The sequence below is a fragment of the Mchenga conophoros genome, linkage group LG17, assembly GCF_057382185.1.
Source record: "Mchenga conophoros isolate Kocher_MC1m ecotype Shallow Benthic linkage group LG17, M_conophoros_male_GT1.1, whole genome shotgun sequence".
In the NCBI taxonomy this organism is placed as follows: Eukaryota; Metazoa; Chordata; class Actinopteri; order Cichliformes; family Cichlidae; genus Mchenga; species Mchenga conophoros.
The window spans coordinates 7,027,662-7,048,574 of NC_140542.1; the positions used below are offsets into that span (position 1 = coordinate 7,027,662).

Below are 20,913 nucleotides of genomic sequence, written 5' to 3' on the forward strand. Positions count from 1 at the left end.
TTCTGCTCCTCCAAAGCTGAAAATGAACTTCATTGCAGACAGTTAGATATTAATAAAAAAAAAAAAAACTGTTATAGACGTGTGCAACATTTTTGCTTTTAACAAATGATGCACTCCTTTCACCATGGAAACTGCAGTATTTTGTAGTGCGACCTAATGTATATGACTAAAATACATTTCTCTCTTTTAAAGACAGAAAAATAATTCTAGTTTTACAAAGAACAACATTTTTTAATTAATTAATTAATTAATTTTTTTACATTTGGTCGTCTTATTATGCAAAAATAACATTTTTCGAGTTGTGTGTATTTTATGCAACACTAAAATCCACCACAAGTCTGGCTAACATACTGACTTTTCATCAGACTGGTAAGTCTTAAATACATCATTTTAAACCTGTATTGTACTGCCTACTGGAAAGAATTATTTTATTAAAGAGTTTAAGGTTGTTATAGCAGACACACAGCTTGGTATAAAACACCAAGTAAACTACACCTGCTTAAAAATTCTATTATAAATTGAATTTTTTCAACCTAAGTGAAAATTATGAACTTTGTCCCGATACGACACTAAACATACCCGCCCACCTGTCTGTATGTTTACTGGTAAGTATGTCCTATGGTAACATAGCACCTGACTGAAAGTCAAACAGTATCAGATTTTTTTAAATGAAAACCAGATACAATTTGCACTCTGTGACTGAGCGGTGGACAATAAAAAAAGACTTTCCAATAGTCAGTGTTAGCCAGATTACAACCAACATTCACATCACATCAAAATATCCTCATATTGAGAACAAGAGGCAGATCGGTGACATACAGCATTCAACAAGACTCCACAACAACCAAATACGACATCAATCAATCCAGAGGCACACATCCACAGACAAGACAGGTGAGGAGGAGGAGGACAAGAGGTGGCTGGGGGTCGGCTCCTCCCCCAGTGCAAGTGGCTCTACCTTTTTTGTGGGCAACCGTCCTGTTAAAGTTTGCAAGAAACTGGCGCTCTCAGTGTGCGAAGACATGCGATTGCCACAGCGCTCCATGGCCTATGAGTGGGATGAATGGAACGGTGACAGCAAGGTTAGTGGAGGAGCAACGAGAGAGTGGGGTTGCACCTTCTTCCTCAGCACACAGGCAAAACGTGCGTGCTGAGTAACACAGCCCCCTCACACACACACACTTTTGTGATCTGTTGGACATTTTCATACATGAAGACACAAAACAACAGACACAGGACAGGGCCACAGCACTTGAAAAGCATTGTACCCATAATCTAAAACAGCTGATACATCAATAGTTTGAGCATCTTATGGTAGAGATGCAAAATGGCTACACAAAAGTGCAATCAAATGTAGTCTCAACATTAATAATGCTTTTGTGCAACACTGTAGCCATTGCTTAATAATGAGCCATTCTGCATCCCTCCAGGTAAATACAAGACCTCAGAGATGGTTTTATTGCAGGTAGCTGGACAACATCCTATGCTAAATGCTTATTATGAATGTGCTCTGCCAGTCTATGCACATTTACTGTGGTAAGCTAGGTGTGATTCTATGGCTACAATATGCCCATTTATTTTTATATTTGTATAAATTAATATGTTATGACAAATTAAAATGACAGAGGACTTAAGATCACATTAAGATGGAAATTGAGGCAGACAAAGACCACACACGTAGATGCACAGTCACACTCACAGATATACCATGCTCCAGAAATAAATGAACTGTGGTTGAAATGAGGGGTGTTAGGAGAGGGTCATGCAGGTTAACTAGCTGAGAGCAGAGGAAATCCATAGAGGGAAAGAGGGATTTTTTTTTAGGGGGGGGGGGAGATAAATTTTAAAAAAAAAAGCATAAAAAAAGAACGACTAGTCTGCTGATGGAATTCTAACACAACTCTCGTTTTCTCTACCAACCCAATTATTCTCTGAAAGATTGTGTTGGATTTAGGCTAGCAATGACTGATCACAGTAAACCCAGAAGAGAGGTCAACAATATCTGAGAAACTGCTACCATGGATTGCTCTGGCCTATATTTGGATACATCTTAATTTTGGCTACTTTTAATGCAGATACAGAGAAAAAAAGAGATGTGTTAGATGTGATTCGCAAAGAGGGCTGACACCTAAGACTAACATGACTGGAGGGTCATGGAGGCGGCTGTGACTCCCACGTATGGGATTAATGGGAGGGTTGTGACTTGAGGTATAACAGAATACTGTAATATTCTGAAGTTTTGGTCTTTTATGTCTTTGTCTTTAGAGTCTTTGATACTAGCCACTTTGTGTGTGGTTTAGAAATATGTGTACTTTGAATTTTTAAAAAAGCAAAATGTGGTCCGCATCACAGCCAGGTCACTTAAAACCACTGCAAAGAGCTTGAAGGATAGGCTGAAAATATTAATGAAAGGTGTGAGCATGACAAAATAAAAAGACACAAAAATGAAAAACCTTAGAATGGATAAGCACTGATATACCCGATATGCCTCGCTATTAATGATTCCAGCAAAGCACACAACTAAGCCAAAACTCCAAATATCTCAGTATCCCTTAAGTGTAGGTTGTTTTTGTCGTGAGGCAAAGTGGAGGACGGGGCATTCATAAAACCACCTGCATGGTTTCTGGAGCGGACCCAGGGCTGGATCCCCAGGGGGCACTCTTAGAGCCCATGGTGTTCACCCACGAGTTGGATCGGTCTAAGCCCTAGGGGGGCCAGGGTCAAAGGACACAAGGCAGGCAGGAAGCAAGGGAACAAGCGAGCAGCACGGGGGGGAGAAGGAGGAGGGAAGGAATAATGACAAGTTAAAGAGGTTCAGAGGTCAGGACAGCTGGACGATGCCAAGGGCCTCAAAACGGTTAGCTGTCAGTAAATTAAAAATCATCACCACATAGGAGCAAAGCACAAAGGTTCTCTCTCTCCCTTTCCTTCTCTGCGTTAAACCCCCACCCAAACAACAACTACCCCTCCCTAAGAGACAAGAGAAGAATGGTTTAGTTAAGTATTAGCAGCAAAAGGAAACTCATCAAAAAAAGGGGCTGCATCCATCATGTCATGGTTACAAATATAGCAAGACCATTAGAAAGGCACATTACATCATTCAGTCACTGTTCACGTATTTGTTGGGTTTTTTGAGGGGGTTATATGAAAAAAAAGTTTGAAGTGGGAACTCCCAAATTATATGAGACAAAATACATGACCTCAATTAAAAGAATAAAATGAAATAAAAAGGAACAAAGAAATCAAAAAAAGACTGAAGAGACTATACTACTGTTAGAGTCCTCAGAAAAGACATGGCTATTGAAACAATATTTAATCTTGACTGATTTGACTTTAAACTAAATACAACGTACATTTTTCACAATGCATAATAAGCATTATTTGTGCATAGCATGTGAGTGAGTGAGTATATGTGTGTGACAGGTTGCTCGTACAACGGTTGGAGAGATAAGATGTTCAAGCTTGTGTTTGCACAACGCTCATGCAGTTTACATGTTGATAAAACTGTGGGTCACTGTGCAGAGGGAGGCCTCTACCTTGTGTGGTTTAAGATACACATATTCAGTGCAAATACCTTACACGAGTCTGTCTAAAAATACATCACAGAGCAAGAGCTCCTACATTACAACAGTGTTAAATAATTAACTACAGTATCTGACATCCACATGGAGTATGTATGAGCCAAATTTAGAGCAAAGTGCTCCCAAAAATATGAGCGTGCGTTCAGGCCACATTTGGACCACATGTAAGAATTTTAGTGCTTCGTTAAAGATTTAACAGAAAACTGAATGACCACTCAGAGAAAGGGTCGTGTATGACTTGAAGACCTTACCTTGCTGCCAATGATGGAGCGGACCTCATCGTCAGGAGAGGTGGGCGTACCGGAGATGTCGGGGTTACTGTTGCTAAGACTACGGGAGCGGTTGAGGTTAAGGCTGGCTGGTCGAACAGCTGAGCGAGCCATGGTGGCATAGTGAACCGAACCTCCCAACCCTCCTGGGCCTTTGGTGACACACAACAGAAAGAAAATGAGGAAAATAGGACTTCGATGAGCCACTGCACCTAACTATCCAGTAATTAACCCATCATTTCAGAGTAGTTTATTAACACTTCTGGCAGTGGATGGCTTAACAACAAAAGCCACTGCAAAAAACCCCAAAAACCTGTATATACCAAATACAAGCCAATACTAGGGATGGGTACCGGTATCCGGTGCCATGACATAAACGGTAGTAACCAGACCGAAAAGCAGCGCACATTTCGGTGCTTTATTTTTTCCTGAAATGTCATACACTTTGGATTCCAGCCAATCATTTTACCTTTGCAAGCGTAGTAGGCGGGCCCAGGTACGTACGTTCTTTTAGAGCAGAGCTACAGGTTAAAAATGCCCAAGGCGAAGCGGTCCAAGTCTGGCTGTACTTCACAGCAAAAGATGCAAACTCAGCAGCCTGCAACAAGTGCTTTAAGCTGATACTGTGCAAAGGAGGTAACTTCTCGAATCTGAGGAAACACCTGGCGACGTATAGCATTTTGTTAAAGCCGAGAAATGCGCCGTATTTGATAGCTTGCTGCGAGACCTCACACCGAGCGCATCTACTGCGGGTGTGGTGCCTGTTATCGGACCCGGAGTTAGCAACATCCCCCAAAAACCCGAAGAATAGAGTCCTGGCCCCTAGCCCTGCCAGTGTAGCAGAAATGATGACGGATGATGATGCAGCAGCAGCTGTTCTTCTCTGCGTGAGTAGCTTAATGTTGTTCGTGTGTAATTTACGTTGAGTAGGCTAACCACGTTATTACATTAATGCATGTAAGGTGAACTAGCAAACATTGTCGTAGTTACATGAGGCTGTCTTCTTGTTTGATGGCAGATACTCCCTTCACCCTGGCCAAAAAGGCTAAAATGATCAAAGAAAAAGTGGAAAACAGTTAAACATGAGAGGTTTTTGGACAAAGTTTGTGTTTTTTTTTCATTGTTTAAGCACTGCTTCCAGCCAAGAGTGATACCATATATGCCCCATAGCTGCAGAAAAGGCACACATTGTTATCTTTTTACAAAAAAACAGCTGAACATGAGAGGTTTTTGGACCAATTTTGTGTTCTCCATTCTTTAAGCACCGGTTCGAGCACCGGCACCGTTTCAAAAGTACCGGTTTGGTACTGGTATCGGATAAAACCTAAACGATACCCATCCCTAGTCAATACACCAAAAAAACAACTGTAACTTTTATCCAAAGGCTAAATCTGTTGTGATGTACAGACGCTGGCCATATCTACCTGTTAAGGATGAGTTGGTGTCTGTGTTGAGCAGGTAGAAGACAAAATGGATGTGGGAGGAAAAAAATAGTAAAAGATGAAAAGAAATAGATAAAGAAAATTATGGCAGGAAGATTTGATGAGTTAAGGGTTGAAAGGGGTTAACTTAAAAGGAGAAAATAGAAGAAGATTCAGGATAAAGAAAAATGGGAGGACACTGTAGTCACTGTACCTGGCGAGGGTGAGTTGGGGTCGGTGCTGGGCAAGCGGAAGACATAGTGGATGTATGAAGACAGCAGGCTGTTGCGGCCATGCATGTCCTGGTTGGTGTCCAGGTACTTATGAAGCCGGTTCACTATGGAGGCCATCACCTCGAAACATGCTTGCCCAAGATTCACTAAAGACAAAAAGAAGAGCTTTCTGCTAGTTAACATAATTACAAGTGTAGCCTTTCGTTTTTATCTGTTGCAGGCCTTTATCATACCTATCTGTCCAGCAATGACGGGCGGGCGCACTACCAGCAACACCAACTTGTCAAGTAGAAGGTGAAGGAATCGAACTATTGGTTCAAGTTGGGATGAGTTTAGTGCTGCAATGCTGGACTTGAGCTCAGTTTCCAGGTTGTTCTCCATGATTCGCATGTCTCCTATCCTTACTGGGAACATGTGCTCATCCAGGGCATGCACCAACGCAAAGAACTTATCCAGGTACTGGTCCTAATGATGGAGAGTTGGAGGAATGGGGGTAGAGATGAGGTTAATAAGAGAGAGAAAGTTTTTTGGCAAAAACAAATGTCAGTACCATAATGTGGAAGTGGCAAACAGAGAAAATCACGTAAAAAGGAGATAAAGGAAGAAAGAAATGTGACAAAGATTAATGGATAGAAAAAAATACCAAGAGAAGAAGAGGGCAAGAATTAGAAAACACAATTGCGTACAAGGATGAAAAAGCTAAAGGGGAAGAAAGTCAACAAAAGTAAGCTTGGATCTATTCCTCTGTATTCTTTGCTAAACCAGCAAGTTGGCTCCCCGAGTAAAAACCGCAAGCCGAACATTGCTACAAGTACACAGGAGAATCCAACAAGTCTAATCTGTGCCAAGAACAGTGATTTATGAGCACATTAGTCCCAGCTGGGTTCCTAGAAGCCATGGTCAAGCCCCTCCCAACACCACAGTCAAATCAGAGATGGAGTAGGCCTCAGTAAATTACTGGTAAGGTAAGAGTCACTACCTAATAAACTGGTGCTGGGAAAGAATTACAGTTTAGGTGTGAAAATAATGTTTTTCTATTAACGTTAAGTGAAATATTTTGAGTCACATTACAATAATAAATCTGTCCATCTTTGTTTCAAAATAACAGGTTATGTTGCTATTCTAAGGTTTTACATTCTAGGACATAATTTAACTAATGAATCTGAAAAATGCACAAAACTACTGTAGCTACTGTGAAGCCGTTGTGCTTAGTACTATTACCTGTGTGTGGATGGTTGAAACAGCGACCACTTCTACATTGAATACTCCTCGGTGGTTGTCTACCCACTTCATGCCCGGGAGAGGGACCTGAAGGTACAATAACGGGAGAGTAAATCCGAGTGGCCCTTACATAACAGAGAGAAACAATGAAAGGAAGGGCCAGGTTATCTGATTTGCTTGTGATAATGCAGTATTATATACTAATGATTTCTGAAGTGCATCCTGGGAATCCCATATATAGAACACTAGTTATATTTAATATAGAAACATTAGAAGTTCTCCTTTAGCTCATCTCTCTGCATTATGCTTGTTTCATTCAATATAAGCTTAAAAAATGCATCTTACATCTGGGGAGAGAACAGAGTAGGACTGTGGTGGTTTTTCCAGAGACACGGGCAGACAGAAGTGTCCCGTTCGCAGACGCCCGTTCTGCAACATGGGAATCCACTGCACACAAAAAAAGAGAGATAAATGATAAACAATACACATACATCTTCTAAATTCACTAGGAGAATGTGAGTGACTGTTTTGAAAAAGATTTATATGCTGTGTAAACATCTCGCTAAATAAATGAATCTTTTTTTCACCCTTCCATATGTTGTACTTGTGCTATTTTCAGTTAAATTTCTTTCATTTGTGTCTTTTTGCAAATGGGGTTTGAAGTGGGTGTGTCTAAATTCACAGCTATGAAAGAACAGAGCACAAATTTGAAATTATACACACGTGCATTATCACATGATTTTACCGTGTATCCCACAGGGGTCTCCAGTGGTGTGTTCTGCTTCTGCTGGCAGCTGACATGGTAAAAGGTGAAAAGAATGTGGTGGTGGTCTGACAGAGAGGCGGGCAGTTTGATCTTAATCTCGTCATGAAAGTCCGGAGATCTACATCAATTAGTAAAAAAAAAAAAAAAAAAAAAGAATTTCATGAGTATCACAAACTGATCATTTAGAGTCAGATAATTGAGAACTAATCTCTTTTGAGTGGCTTGCACTCAATCGATTAAACTGTGTAAGCATATCATACAGTTCAGGCCGCTATCTCGATGTTGCTTCACTTGGCTGATGGTTCCGGCTACAGCCACTATAACTATAGATCTTCCACTGTCTGAACACACTGTACAAGCACAACTTAGGCATAGAGAACAGTAGAAGAGTTTCTTAGCTGTATCAAATGTGCAAGTGCGCTGTTCTACTAACTGCCTGCTCACTGGTTAAGACCTCTTCAATACTGGTGATCAGTATATGTTACTGAAGGGAGCACACGTCAGTCAGAAAATATGCAAAGGCTTTTCTCAATGCTTTCCCAGAAGGCTTTTAGAGAGTTAATTGCAAAGAATATTGAATACATTAGGCCTGTTGTTTTATAAACTGGCTTAACAGGCTTATGTGCTCCATTTTCACCCCCACAATTACAAATATTTATATCAATTGACCTAAACATATTCCATTTCCACCCTCAATTTTTAACTTGGGAATATTTGTCTCAAGTAAAGCAGGTCAAGTGATCTAAAAACAAAGAAATTATATAAACACATTATTATTCACTTCAGCTGAATTCTTACAAGTCCCTCAGGAGGAAACATTCAGAAACAAACAACCACAGCTATAGTAAGCCCATCAACAGATCTACTAAGATAGCTTCAAGGATGGAAACAACCCAAACTGCTTAAAAGGGTCATAGAAGGCAACTGATTTCTCATGGGAAGAAACAGTTTGGTTCTGGACCAGAACAGGAAAAATCCTGGAGCAAAAACAGCATTAGGAGAAACTTTTATTGGAAATGATTGTAGGTTATTGGCAGGGCAACCTCCATTAAAACCAACAGCAAATTCAAGATGGAGAAAGAAGTTCTTTCTTATGGCATTTCTTATTTTTAGAGATATACATGGTAAAATATTTTTTGCTAGTTCTAAGCGAAATGCAAACTGTATTGACATTTCTTCTTTTGAAGCAAATTCCTAGTCAAAGTGCCACTGTCACTCAGATATAAATAACAACAAAGGCACTGTCAACAATTTACACTAGTTATTAAAATGAACACCACTTGAAACCATCTAAAAATGAACTTAACCCAGTTCTAAAAAAAATAGCACTGAATGTAGGACAAGCACAGACTTTACAGTGATGTTGAAGTAGTGGTGATTTAAATTTCTGGCCTTTGTAAGCTAGCATGCTGGTGCAGTGATCAGCACCGTCACCTCACAGCAAGAAGGCTCTTTACAACTTTGGTAAATAATAAATGCTATTCTATATATTCCTTGGTTTGCAGTGGGGGTTTTTTTTTCTCCCAAACGCTTGATTTTTGTCCTCTAAACAATGAGGATGTTTTACCTGATCTGCTTGTGTTTTGTCTTTTAGGATATGTTTTTCTCTCATTTTGATACAGATCAAGGTTAACATCCTTTTTCCAGATTTTTCTGAGTAGAGTTGATTTTTGACAATGCGTTTGAAACAGCACACTATGTAGCTTATTTCAACCAAAACTAGGGATGGGTACCGGTGTCCGGTGCATAAACGGTAGTAACCAGACCGAAAAGCAGCGCACATTTCGGTGCTTTATTTCGGTGCTTTTTTTTTCCTGAGCTGTGATACACTTCTAGCCAATCATTTTACGTTTCCGAGGATAGTAGGCGGGTCCAGGTACGTGCGTTCTTTTAGAGCAGAGCTACAGATTAAAAATGACCAAGGCGAAGCGGTCAAAAGTCTGGCTGTACTTCACAGCAAAATGTGCAAACTCAGCAGCCTGCAACAAGTGCTTTAAGCTGATACTGTGATACTGTCAAAGGAGGTAACACCTCAAATCCGATGAAACACCTGGCGACGCATAGCGTTTTTTTTAAAAGCCGAGAAATGCGCCGTATGATAGCTTGCTGCGAGACCTCACACCGAGCGCATCTACTGTGCGTGGGGTGCCTGTTATCGGACCCGGAGTTAGCAATATCCCCCAAAAACCCCGAAGAGGAGAGTCCTGGCCCCTAGCCCTGCCAGTGTAGCAGAAATGATGACGGATGATGATGCAGCAGCAGCTGTTCTTCTCTGCGTGAGTAGCTTAATGTTGTTCGTGTGTAATTTACGTTGAGTAGGCTAACCACGTTATTACATTAATGCATGTAAGGTGAACTAGCAAACATTGTCGTAGTTACATGAGGCTGTCTTCTTGTTTGATGGCAGATACTCCCTTCACCCTGGCCAAAAAGGCTAAAATGATCAAAGAAAAAGTGGAAAACAGCTAAACATGAGAGGTTTTTGGACAAAGTTAGTGTTTTTTTCCATTGATTAAGCACTGCTTCCAGCCAAGAGTGATGCCATAAATCCTCTATAGCTGCAGAAAAGGCTAACATTGTTATCTTTTTACAAAAAAACAGCTGAACATGAGAGGTTTTTGGACCAATTTTGTGTTCTCCATTCTTTAAGCACCGGTTTGAGCACCGGCACAGTTTCAAAAGTACCGATTTGGCACCGGTATCGGATAAAACCTAAACGATACCCATCCCTAACCAAAACACACCTGTTGTGGTACACCACTGCAGTGTAGGCCTCTTTGTAGAAATCAGCACAACTTGACTTCCCAAATATTACCTGAGGAATAAACAACAGTTTTACAATAAATCAGATAATGAAAAATGTATCTTTTAATTATTACCAACTGCATAATAAAAGTTGCCAAGACACTAAAAGGTCTGACAGATATTACATTCATAGCTTGACTAAGATTCAAAAACAACAATCTTCATGTTTTGGAAAATCATTGTGTACCGGCATTGCATTGCTTGGATCTTCTCCGTTCATAAATTGCACTTTCACAGTGATGTTGCGGGCGGAGCCTTGGCGGTTGGCAAAGTTCAGACTCTGAGGGTTCACATATAGCAGATTTCTGAAAAATATATGTTCAAGAGCACAGACACAAAGGAAAAAGAATGCACATCAGAGATTCAACCACACTGGAATTAAAAGACAGGAATAACACAGTAAAGAAGCATAACACAAACCTTAGAGCAATTTACTTTTATATCAAAATCTTTTTGCAACTGAGACGTTTAACATACAGATTCATATTGTTTACATTTTCCAGGCCTTAAAATACATCTAGGAAGCAGCAGTGTTACTCATCATCACAAGGTAAACTATTATAAAGTGGTAACTTTAATACACCTCAGCAAATTTTATAATACTGCGTAGCACATTTTCAAATACAGATTTGAAAAATAATCCAAAAGGAGGGCCATATCATTTGACTACGTAAAGAGGATTAATGACCTTTAACTCTAATAACCAAGTGTCTCTGAAAGTGCTTGACCTACTTACCTAACACTGTTACATCAGTTTCCACGAACTGATCAATTAAAAGGGGCAAGGCTCCCACAGCAGCTAAACCTATTCTGACTGGTACTTAAGGGAGGCTTGGCCTGTCAGTAACCATGAAAGGTAACCATTGCAAATAGACTTTACTTTTCAGAATGGGTTAGATAAGAGGGGAATGGGAACTGTATAAATCACTACAAAAGGATATTAACTATCTGCAATGATTTCTAATATTTTAAGATGGGTACTGAGAGCGTGGCATTATCGTCCGTAATTTCGTGCAAAGAAGGAAACCAGAATAATGTGTGGAGAATAAACGGCTGAGGGCCCTGGGGAAAATTTTCCGAATTTGAGATGCTATTTTTCCAATTTTATCAACTGCCACTTCACAAGAATTGCTTCCATGTGAAGTAAGTCTCCCTATAAGCCAGACTACTTTGGTTTACACTGGACGTTTTTTGCAATTAATTCATATACATGAGATAAAAGGCACCTGGTCAATCTCTTGTTTTACTTCACAATCCCATTCATTGTTGCCAAAATGTGTGTGGTATACTCGTTACTGAACTGTTGGGAAGGAGGAGGAAGCCCCAGAATAGGAAGTGTAAAGCAACCTGGGATCAGCTGACAAACCGCAATGACGTAGTCGATTCTGTGGGGGATAACCCCACAGAGACCGCAGCTGGAACCACAAGTGACAAGGAATCGTGGGAATCTTTGTCTAATGATTAAAAATCTAATCCATCTTTTCCTCTGTTAACATCCATCTAGCATGTCCTAGTAATTGTCATGGCTGTTCTGAAGCATGCTGCTGAACTGAAATAGACCCCAAGATGACATTACTGTGGCAGAGCTGAAATACCCATAAAAGCACAAATGGAAGCATTCCTGATTGGTCACTTCACCTCATCCGATTCAACTTCAGTTAATAAGTACACATGTGAAAGCAAACTTTACAATGTAGATGGCACTTAGGCACAGTTACTATTTTGAGATGAGGGGCTCCATAAGGGAAAACTGGCACCGTTTATCAGCTCTAAATAAAACATTAGCTTTCTAATAAACAGATTAGATGTTGTTGGAAAAATTTCCCAGTACGAGTAATTATAGAGTATTAAAAACTGAATTATTAATTTAGTAGGATTCTCAAGTGCTTCTTGATCTATGTGACCTGGTAGAGGTAGATTACACTCCACAAGTCCAAAACATTACCTTTGTCACACAATGTTCTGAAGGATTTTTCATATATTCTTCAAGACTGATAATGTAGTACAATAATGCAGTGAAATAATTGTTCTAGACTTGTTAAGGTAAGAATTCAGAGTTACTTTTTTAGACCCATTTTAAATTTATTTTTAAGCTAACAAAAATCTATGTTTTAACATTAAAAAGTGCATTTCTTTAAATGCATTACATGGAGACAATTTCCACTTAGTCACAAATACCCCAACCTGCTAATTAACCAGTACAGAAGAGTGGTGTCCTACCCACCAGCCAACATATAGTGAGATATTCAAGGACATGAAAATATGTTTCTACATCCCTTGAGTGAGAATTTGAAATCAGATGTCTCTGACATCAAAACATTAAGCTAGCATGTTTGAGATCTGCCTGAGTCACAGTAATAGGCGTCTTTGGACATTCCAACAAGTTATCAAATAGATGCAGTACGAGAAAGAAGTGAAACAACTTTATGGATGCCTGTCTGGGTATAAGTCCGCTGACTATCAACACAAAAATTCGAGGATGTGCCGTCTGCAGTTAAATGATGAACTCCAGCATGAGAGGTTACATGTTAACTCTCAAGTATCTTCAAGTTAGTCAAAACAATAATCACTGTACTGGAATGGAGTCTAGAGAGCTAAATATTGTTAGGAACTTTATGCCAATAAAGTAAATTTCTGGCCCATTTACTCAGTCCTTCTTTTCCTTACCAAGTTTGTTTCCTCCCCTTTTCATATAAAAGACCAGGAATCACTCCAACCTGAGCTACTAAATCCTTAAAACCACAAATTACTAGCAAGCTCATTATAACGACTGTGTGGTATTTTAATGCATAGTAACTGTAAATTTAACAGTTTAAGCTAACGCTAATTAAGAAAATAAAGAAACAAAACTAAAAACTTGTTTTTATGGACAATTTCAAGCGTTTAACTATTTGCTTTATTTTTTTAAATGCAGCAATGTGTTACTATGACAAAATTACAACATTTATATTCCAGTTAAATATTACACCAAAACATTTTTACTGATTAGTTCCACCATCCACCACAGTTGAAGGTCAGCATATTTTACTTCCACTGCAAGCCTATAAAACTGTTTTTTGTTTTTGTTTTTTACGAGTGATCCTAGTGCACAGGAATGATTCGTTAAAAGCTGCAAGCTAATCAGAAAACTCAGTATATCCCACACACAAAAACAGGCCATGACATATCTGAAGGGACAAAATGAGTGAGCAATAAAACTGTGATGATGAGTGCATAATATCCAAACTCTCTGAAATCATTCATACCCAGGAGCTCAAACCTGGCACAGATGACAGACTCTATCCCATCTCCAGACAAAAAGAGAAAGAAGAGCAAGAGAGCGAGAGAGAGAGTGTGTGTGTGTCTGGTGTGAGGCTGATTCAGCAGGATGCTAAATCAAACCCAGGAGCATTAATTACACACAGCATTATCAATCAGAGCCCAGTGAGTGCAGGGTTATAAGGTTTGAGATTGATCAGGCTGACGATCCATCAAAACAGCAGTGGTCATTGTTGGCTTTCTGCTGATCAGCTAAAGTGCTGGAGAGCAGGGTAGGGTGTGGTATGGAGAGAGGATTGGGGTTAAATGGTTAGTGTGTGTGTATGCGAGTGTGTGTGTGTGTGTGTGGGGGGGGGGGGGGGTAGACACATGTCGTTCGCACACTGCTGTGATTTGTTTGTTCAGAAGAAGGAGGGGTCAAGGGGGATTTGGGAGGAGGTGGGGTACATGGCTAAAAACATAGTAGGGATTAATGATCAGCTAATCCCCCCGCCTTTACTGAGAGGGCAGTATATAACACGAGGCAGCTCGACATTCTCGTATTGCTTTAGCAGCAAACAAGTCTAGCTTAGCAGCAGAGGCAGCAGAGAGAAGAGTGTAGAGGAGAACACGAGTAAAGCTAAAGCAGGGTTCTAGGACTGGAATAGAAAAATCATCATGAAGGTATTTTTCCTGTTGCTGGTGCTAACCAGTTCAACCGTAGCTGCCCCCCTGGAAGCCTCGGGGAGACAAGAACACCCGACCCTGCCTTCCCAGGCTTCCACCACAGCACCGATCCAACCCGAACCCAGGTCTCGCTTTGCCATGCTGGACGATGTTCGCCTACTAGCAAACGGCCTCCTCCAGTTAGGCCAGAGTTTACGAGAGTTCGTCCACAAGACCAAGGCACAGATCAACGACATCTTCCAAAAGCTCAATATTTTTGACCGCTCTTTTTACCAGCTCTCAGTCGTCACATCGGAGATTAAAGAGGAAGAGGAAGAGCTCAAGAAGACCACTAGCTATTTGAAGGCCAACAATGAGGAGATCAAGAATTTGTCACTGGAAATCAACTCGAAGATCAACAACATTCTGCAGGAGCGCACACAACTGCAGAGCAAGGTGGGGAACCTTGAAGAAAGACTGAAGGGCTTGTCGCAGAGCATGGTCCCTGCCGATCAGCTTAGTGAAATCACATCTCTCAAGGTAAGATGCTTCAGCAGCTAAAACTTTACAACACAAGTCAGTCAAGATATGCTCGCTGAATAAGGAGCAGATAAGCTGTGTTTGTGCAGCGTTTGTCCACTAAACAGATTTAACTGCATTTTACAAACTGAGTTAACTGAGGATAATTTTTGTTTTACATTTTTCCTGAAAAACTTTCACATCAACACATGAGACTCAAAGTATTATATTTTTTAGGAAGTGATTGAAGCTCAAGATAAAACAATTGGCAATCTTCTGAAAGCTGTGAAGGAGCAACATGATCAGCTGGACTACCAGAAAATAAAGATTAAAAACCTGGAGGAAAAGGTACTTGTAGTAGAAATCATTATATTTTGCCTTTCAAGGGAAAATATCTGAAATCACTGAGAATCTAATTTGTTACATTACCAATGCACATTCTGTTTAAACTATATATAAAACTATTTAAAATGAGTGACTCACTTGCATCTCCTGCAGCTCAGCTATGAGAGTTTTCAAGATACAGCTGATAAACTAATGGACTCTGACTACGAAACTCTTGATATGTTTGAATATCTGAAAGGAAACTCAACTGGCCTGGAAACAAGTGGTAATTACTTAATATACTCAAATATCTTTCTAAATGCCAAACTTACTTAAATAAAAGTAGAGTTAAGGAATTAATTTGGCTTTTCTACACTGTTATTTTTTTCAGATTTTCCCATGGACTGCACTGACGTGTTTAACAAAGGAGAAACAAATAGTGGTGTCTACGTTATCAAACCAAACCAATCAGAGCCGTTCAACGTTTTCTGTGAAATGAGTTCAGGTGGGTAAGCAATCTTGAGTTCTCATCAAAGACGTCCAAATACCATTTCTGCATTCACAAGCACTGACATTTTTTAGATAACACACTGGCATTTATGATTTCTACAATGACTGAGGAAAGAGCAAAAAAAAAAAAAAAAAAAGAAAAGAAAAAAAAAAAGAAAAAAAAGTTGATAACCTACTCACATTATTTATGACAAAACTTTTACATTCCCTGAAATATTTCTTTATTCTTTTACAGAAGGGGGTTCAACAGTCATCCAGCGCAGGGTTGATGGTTCGGTGGATTTTGATCAGACATGGGAAAAGTACGAAAAAGGTTTTGGAGATCTAGAAAGTGAGTACACTTTATGGTTTAAATTTTTAAATAAAATATTCTATTTTTAGAATTAACAGAAAAAATGACAGTCTTTACTCGTAATAAACATTCATTTTTCACAAATGTCATGGCATATTCAGGAAAAAAATATATACTGAAAGTAGCAGAAAACAATAGGGGATGACACAATATAAAGAAAAAGCCATAATCAACTGATCAGAACAGTTCCTAAATATTTTCTATTAAAGTAGAAAATCTATTGTGTCAGCAGTGTCTTGGTTGCAGGAGCATTTGTAAGTGCTCCCTATAGCCTTGGTCACAGGAAACAATAATTGTCAGATATCAGCCCTGAACGACTTCCTGTATTATCCGAGCACACAGCCAGTTTGGCAGCCTTCCCTACAGCACTTTGTATGCTCATACAAGCACTCATAACCCATTTACAACAAAAAGGCTCTTCATCTGCAAAAGATGAGTTTCAACCTTCTTTCACAGCTACCTGCCTAATGATTACAACCCACATGCTACTAACAGCATGCTTTTAATACCTGGTTGACCCAAAGTCTGCTGGAAGTTAATTACAATTTTCAAACCATTATAAGATGAACTGAGACTTCAGAGTTTCTGAGATTTGTTTTTCCTACAAATAAACAAAATAAATTTGATTTGTCACACAGAGGACTTCTGGCTGGGCCTAAAAAAGATTCACAGCATTACACAGGAAGGTGTTTACATCCTTCGCGTTGATTTGGAGGACTGGAAGGAGGAAAAACACTGGGCTGAATACCGCTTCTCACTGGAAGGTCCCTCCAAGGACTATAGTCTACGTGTCAGCCATTTCTCAGGTGACCTGCCTGATACCATGGCCAACTGCACCGGCATGAGATTTGCCACAAAAGACAGAAACACAGACAGCAACCAAAACTCCAACTGTGCACGCAGCTCCACAGGTACAATCCCAAGTCACAGTATCTTGGAATGTTTCTCCACCATAGTAATAAAATAAATAATTATCTCTGATGAAGACATTTTTTTCTAAACAAGACAAAATCACATAGCTAAGACTGATATATGCTGATATAATTTCCTATCTTGACTCCCTGGCAGGTGGCTGGTGGCTCAATGCTTGCGGTGAAACCAACCTTAATGCAAGGCATGTGTGGCTGAGACCAAAGGGGCGCTTGATGAGGAGGAAGGGCATTCACTGGAGGCCAACCACAGGCTCTTCCTACTCACTCAAGATGACCAAAATCTCCATTCGACAAGCTTCAACTGCTGATATCTCCAACTGAGCCCCCTGTCCACACACTATATAATACTATTGGCTTTTTTTCCCAATACACGGACATCCAAAAAGTTCAACAGGAGGGGGAAGTGACATAACACAGGCCTTCCATATGTCCAGTCTTAATTCACCCACATCATTGAGCAGATTCCTCCCTAACATTATTCGGCCATTGGTTAGTGCTCACCACCAGATAGCAGAACAAAAAAATGTCAGACGTCAGCAAATGCCGACCTGTTGCACCGTGGCACACAGGTTGTTAACCTACTGTGTCTGATCAGACAAGGACAGTAAGTAGAACTGTCATTATGCAACATTTGTCATCGCTTGCAAAACAGACATATTGATCCACATCAGCAACCTAATTCAGAATTGATTGCAAAGCAATACATTGCAGTGATATAACAGCAAATGAGGTTTCTGAGAATAGACTACAATTTTGAAACCCACACTGCTTAACAACCATTAAGGTGAACTTGGATACATTTATGACAACAACAAAACAAGGTATTTTAAAGTATGTTTGGAAGAACTACATGTTCAAAGTGGCTAAAGGGACAAATACCAACAGATTACTACATAAAGCATGCAAGTTATGCAAGTCAAGGTAAAAAGATCATCTCCTGCTTCTGAAAAAAGTCCACTACAAACTAGAAAGCTTTAGACAGCGCACTGATTTTTCTTTTTCTTATTCTTTTATATTTTTTTTTATTCTGTATTTAAACTATGATATGATATGATTTATGCAGGTACCGCTAGAAAATGATAATTTCTGTGTGTTTCCTACATTATTGAGTCATATTGACTTTTGCTCATTATTACAAAATAACCAACTGTACTGTAAAGGTTTTCATACTAACACATCACTGTGAGAAGCAGCTTAGTGTGCTAAAATCATATTTATGAGGCCAAAAATAAATCTACCTGTATAAAAACAAAACAAAACTATGGTACTATTTCTTTGTTTGATTTTGTCTTGAACCAAATGGAGTTAAATAAGTAAAGAGGACATGTTGAAAGGTTGACACACTAATGAAAATGAGATCTAAGGAATAAAACCACTCCACTTAACTCAGTTCGGCTAACTATCAGTCACAGGCCAATTGCATCTGCAGACAGTCAGGCCCTGTCAGCACCTGTCTGGTAACGTCTGGATGTAATCACCTAATATTGGTCTATCAAAATATACTGCTCAAAGAAAAAAAAAAGAACAAACTGAAAATCTTTACTGATATAGACTCATGTAACAATAGTAAATTCATACTTCATGTAATCCCTTGAAGTTTTCAGCAGTACAACATTGTATGCTAACATAAAATGCTCTGGATGGAACACAACAGAAAAAATGGCAGGTGTAATTTTTAAAATACTCCTTACATAGTTTATACTGCACAGTAATATAAATCCTGTCAACGCTGTTTCATATTTTCTAATTATTATTAATTATTATTATTAATAATTATTATTAATTTATTTTAACCCTTAAATAACCCTTTTTTGTTTTTAATTCACTTTAGCTTCAATTAGTTTCCAGATTGGAATTTCTTGTTTCACTTCAGTTTTTATTGTTTGAAAATGTTAAGGTTTTTTTTTTCCATATATTTTTATTGAAATTTTTTATAGTACAATACAAACAAATGTTGAACACCCTCACATTCACACACCCATCCATACATCAAACCTGCCTACATCACATTCAAATGTAGAAATGAGCATAGTTCTCACAGTAATACAAAAATACAATGGGTTAGGATAGACTAAATGTTAAGTTTTACTTCATTTTTGATTAATTTCAGCGTTAGTTTTGGTCTTTAAAATTATTACTGAATAAAGGGCAAATGTCAGAGGCTAAGATTGAGGACAATCAGAAAAGATATTAAAATAAAAACACACTTTTTGACTGCGAGTTGACTCACAGCCTTGTAGACACTGCAGGTCTCAATAAACACATCCATCAATAAAATACATTTTTTAACCAGTGAGCTAAAGAGTGAAGTAGTATTTAGATGTTGAGTTAAGTACAAACTGGTTTGAAATTCATTTTTTGTGTAATCTCGATGTCAAAAAGACAAATAAACAACCATTAAGACATTATTCATTCACTACAGATGTTTTTTTCTGTACCTGTATATGGTGTTCGGCACATAGACGTCCCTGGCAGGAAACTCAAGGATCTCCCTGGTGGGACGCACCCTGCTGTCTGGGTAAGGCTTAACCTGCAGGAGGTCAGGGGTCAAGCAGTAGTGGGGGTTCTCCGGAGCTGGAGAAATGTCCAGCTTCAACTGGGCTGTGGTGAGTGTGTGAGTAGTCAGAGGAAGGGGAAAGGAGTGTTAAAGAAAGAGCAAAGAATCATTTTCAGATTTCAAATCAGGACAGTCAAAGGAAAGCATAAATTCCACTTTTAAGTACCTGTGATAGGTCTGAGTCTCCTCAGCACTGAAGACGGTCTTCTCATATCAGCTAAGAACTTATACAAATCTTCATCACTAAGTCTGTCTCCCTCCTAAAATAACATGTAGAATAAAAAACCATGAGAAAATGACAAAGGGAAGGAAAAGTAATCTAATACTAATAATCTACTATCGTGTGAGCAAGCACATTCACATGGACCTGTTTAAAGAAGTTGGTGATGGTAAGTGTTGCAGGTCTAAAACCTGTCAGGCTACATGATTCATCTCCACTTGTGGTTCTCTCCAGAGAACGCCTTCCCATAATGCTCGAGTTCCTCCGTTCAGACCATGAGCCTTTCCTCTCTAAAAAGATACAACAAAAACAAACTCAACATTTTAAAGCCCACATTTATTTTCCACTCTGAACATGCAGACATTGTTCTAATCTGCCATAGCAACAGAAGGCTGTCGCCACCAGTCAGCATCAAAGATAACCTCTAAGGTCAAAGGGTAGTCAAACACCAAGGGTCACAGTAAAAATAACACAGCAGGGATCAATATGATGTTGCCCTGTTTGTTTCTAAAGCACGCCAATTTACTGAAATGTCCATGCACCTAATGCATGACTGCCATGTCTGTTATGGTCTCTTCAACTAGACCATGTGTGACATGGAAAGTGGGCATAAAAAACACTGGCATGTTTTTTTTCCTACTCACTGGAACTTTTGATATCATTCTGAGATACATGGTCAACGTCTACAATTACAGTTAGAAAGCTTGCATTAAAAGAAGATGGTTAGACCTGAGAGGCTCATCTCTAGCTCTGTATCTCTCTCCAGGCTGCCTGCACTGTTAACAATGTTCATTAGATGGATGGCGGTCCACGCAAAGGGCATTCGGTAGCGCCCCAGACGTTGGCAGAACTGCTCTGACTGGCCTCGAAGCTTCTCCAGCTTCTCCTTGTTCTATAAAAAAATAGAAATGTTAACGTAAATACAGGGTTTGTGGTACATTAACAATGAATCAGAATTCTTTTTGTTTTAATTTTTATTCACTGCAACAAAATTAGGAGATGACCATGAAAAGGAATGTACTTTTAAATGAGTACTTGCAGTTGCAGAAACAGTAATGAATAAAAACATTTATTATGACATCACATATAACTGAAATACATCTGAGACTGAGCTTTCGTGGTATTCATCATTTAATTCACTCTCATTGTACCTTGGCAGCGTCTGACTCTTTGAAGACCATATAGGGCTCTGCGCACTCTCCAATATCACCCTGCTGCAGTACTTTTTCCAGCTGTTGACAAAGCAAACACAGCCTTCAGTAACTACACTCACGTGCAGTGAAACAGGTCAGAAGATGGG

At 39.4% G+C, this 20,913-nt stretch overlaps 2 protein-coding genes across 21 annotated transcripts in view; one reads left to right on the plus strand and one right to left on the minus strand.

Moving 5' to 3' along the window:
* Positions 1 to 20,913, minus strand: part of dock7 (dedicator of cytokinesis 7) — a 48,160-nt gene that overhangs the window by 16,384 nt on the left and 10,863 nt on the right. For 9 of the 20 annotated variants that reach the window (XM_085251999.1, XM_085251997.1, XM_085251994.1 and 6 more), the window contains exons 10-25: positions 20,765 to 20,845; positions 20,343 to 20,505; positions 19,761 to 19,903; positions 19,560 to 19,653; positions 19,275 to 19,437; positions 10,484 to 10,601; positions 10,236 to 10,306; positions 7,471 to 7,609; positions 7,071 to 7,172; positions 6,726 to 6,812; positions 5,738 to 5,969; positions 5,486 to 5,650; positions 5,275 to 5,295; positions 3,833 to 4,002; positions 2,613 to 2,705; positions 959 to 1,048 (exon numbers count right to left, since the gene is read on the minus strand). In XM_085251999.1, the coding sequence (XP_085108125.1) occupies positions 959 to 1,048; positions 2,613 to 2,705; positions 3,833 to 4,002; positions 5,275 to 5,295; positions 5,486 to 5,650; positions 5,738 to 5,969; positions 6,726 to 6,812; positions 7,071 to 7,172; positions 7,471 to 7,609; positions 10,236 to 10,306; positions 10,484 to 10,601; positions 19,275 to 19,437; positions 19,560 to 19,653; positions 19,761 to 19,903; positions 20,343 to 20,505; positions 20,765 to 20,845 (1,932 nt within the window). The remainder of the gene's footprint in view (positions 1 to 958; positions 1,049 to 2,612; positions 2,706 to 3,832; positions 4,003 to 5,274; positions 5,296 to 5,485; positions 5,651 to 5,737; positions 5,970 to 6,725; positions 6,813 to 7,070; positions 7,173 to 7,470; positions 7,610 to 10,235; positions 10,307 to 10,483; positions 10,602 to 19,274; positions 19,438 to 19,559; positions 19,654 to 19,760; positions 19,904 to 20,342; positions 20,506 to 20,764; positions 20,846 to 20,913) is intronic. The other 11 variants (XM_085252001.1, XM_085252000.1, XM_085251998.1 and 8 more) reach the window with 4 other exon arrangements.
* Positions 14,111 to 18,095, plus strand: angptl3 (angiopoietin-like 3). Its single transcript, XM_085252389.1, has 7 exons — positions 14,111 to 14,739; positions 14,956 to 15,066; positions 15,217 to 15,328; positions 15,434 to 15,547; positions 15,788 to 15,883; positions 16,543 to 16,815; positions 16,973 to 18,095. Exons 1-7 carry the CDS (start codon positions 14,212 to 14,214, stop codon positions 17,155 to 17,157), a joined length of 1,419 nt encoding a protein of 472 aa, XP_085108515.1. The 5' UTR covers positions 14,111 to 14,211; the 3' UTR covers positions 17,158 to 18,095.

Coding starts and splice junctions, on each gene's coding strand:
- angptl3 (XM_085252389.1), top strand. CDS start 14,212: ATGAAGGTATTTTTCCTGTTGCTGGTGCTAACCAGTTCAACCGTAGCT. Junction 15,548..15,787: donor TTTCTGTGAAATGAGTTCAG/GTGGGTAAGCAA, acceptor ATTCTTTTACAG/AAGGGGGTTCAACAGTCATC. Junction 15,884..16,542: donor AGGTTTTGGAGATCTAGAAA/GTGAGTACACTT, acceptor TTTGTCACACAG/AGGACTTCTGGCTGGGCCTA.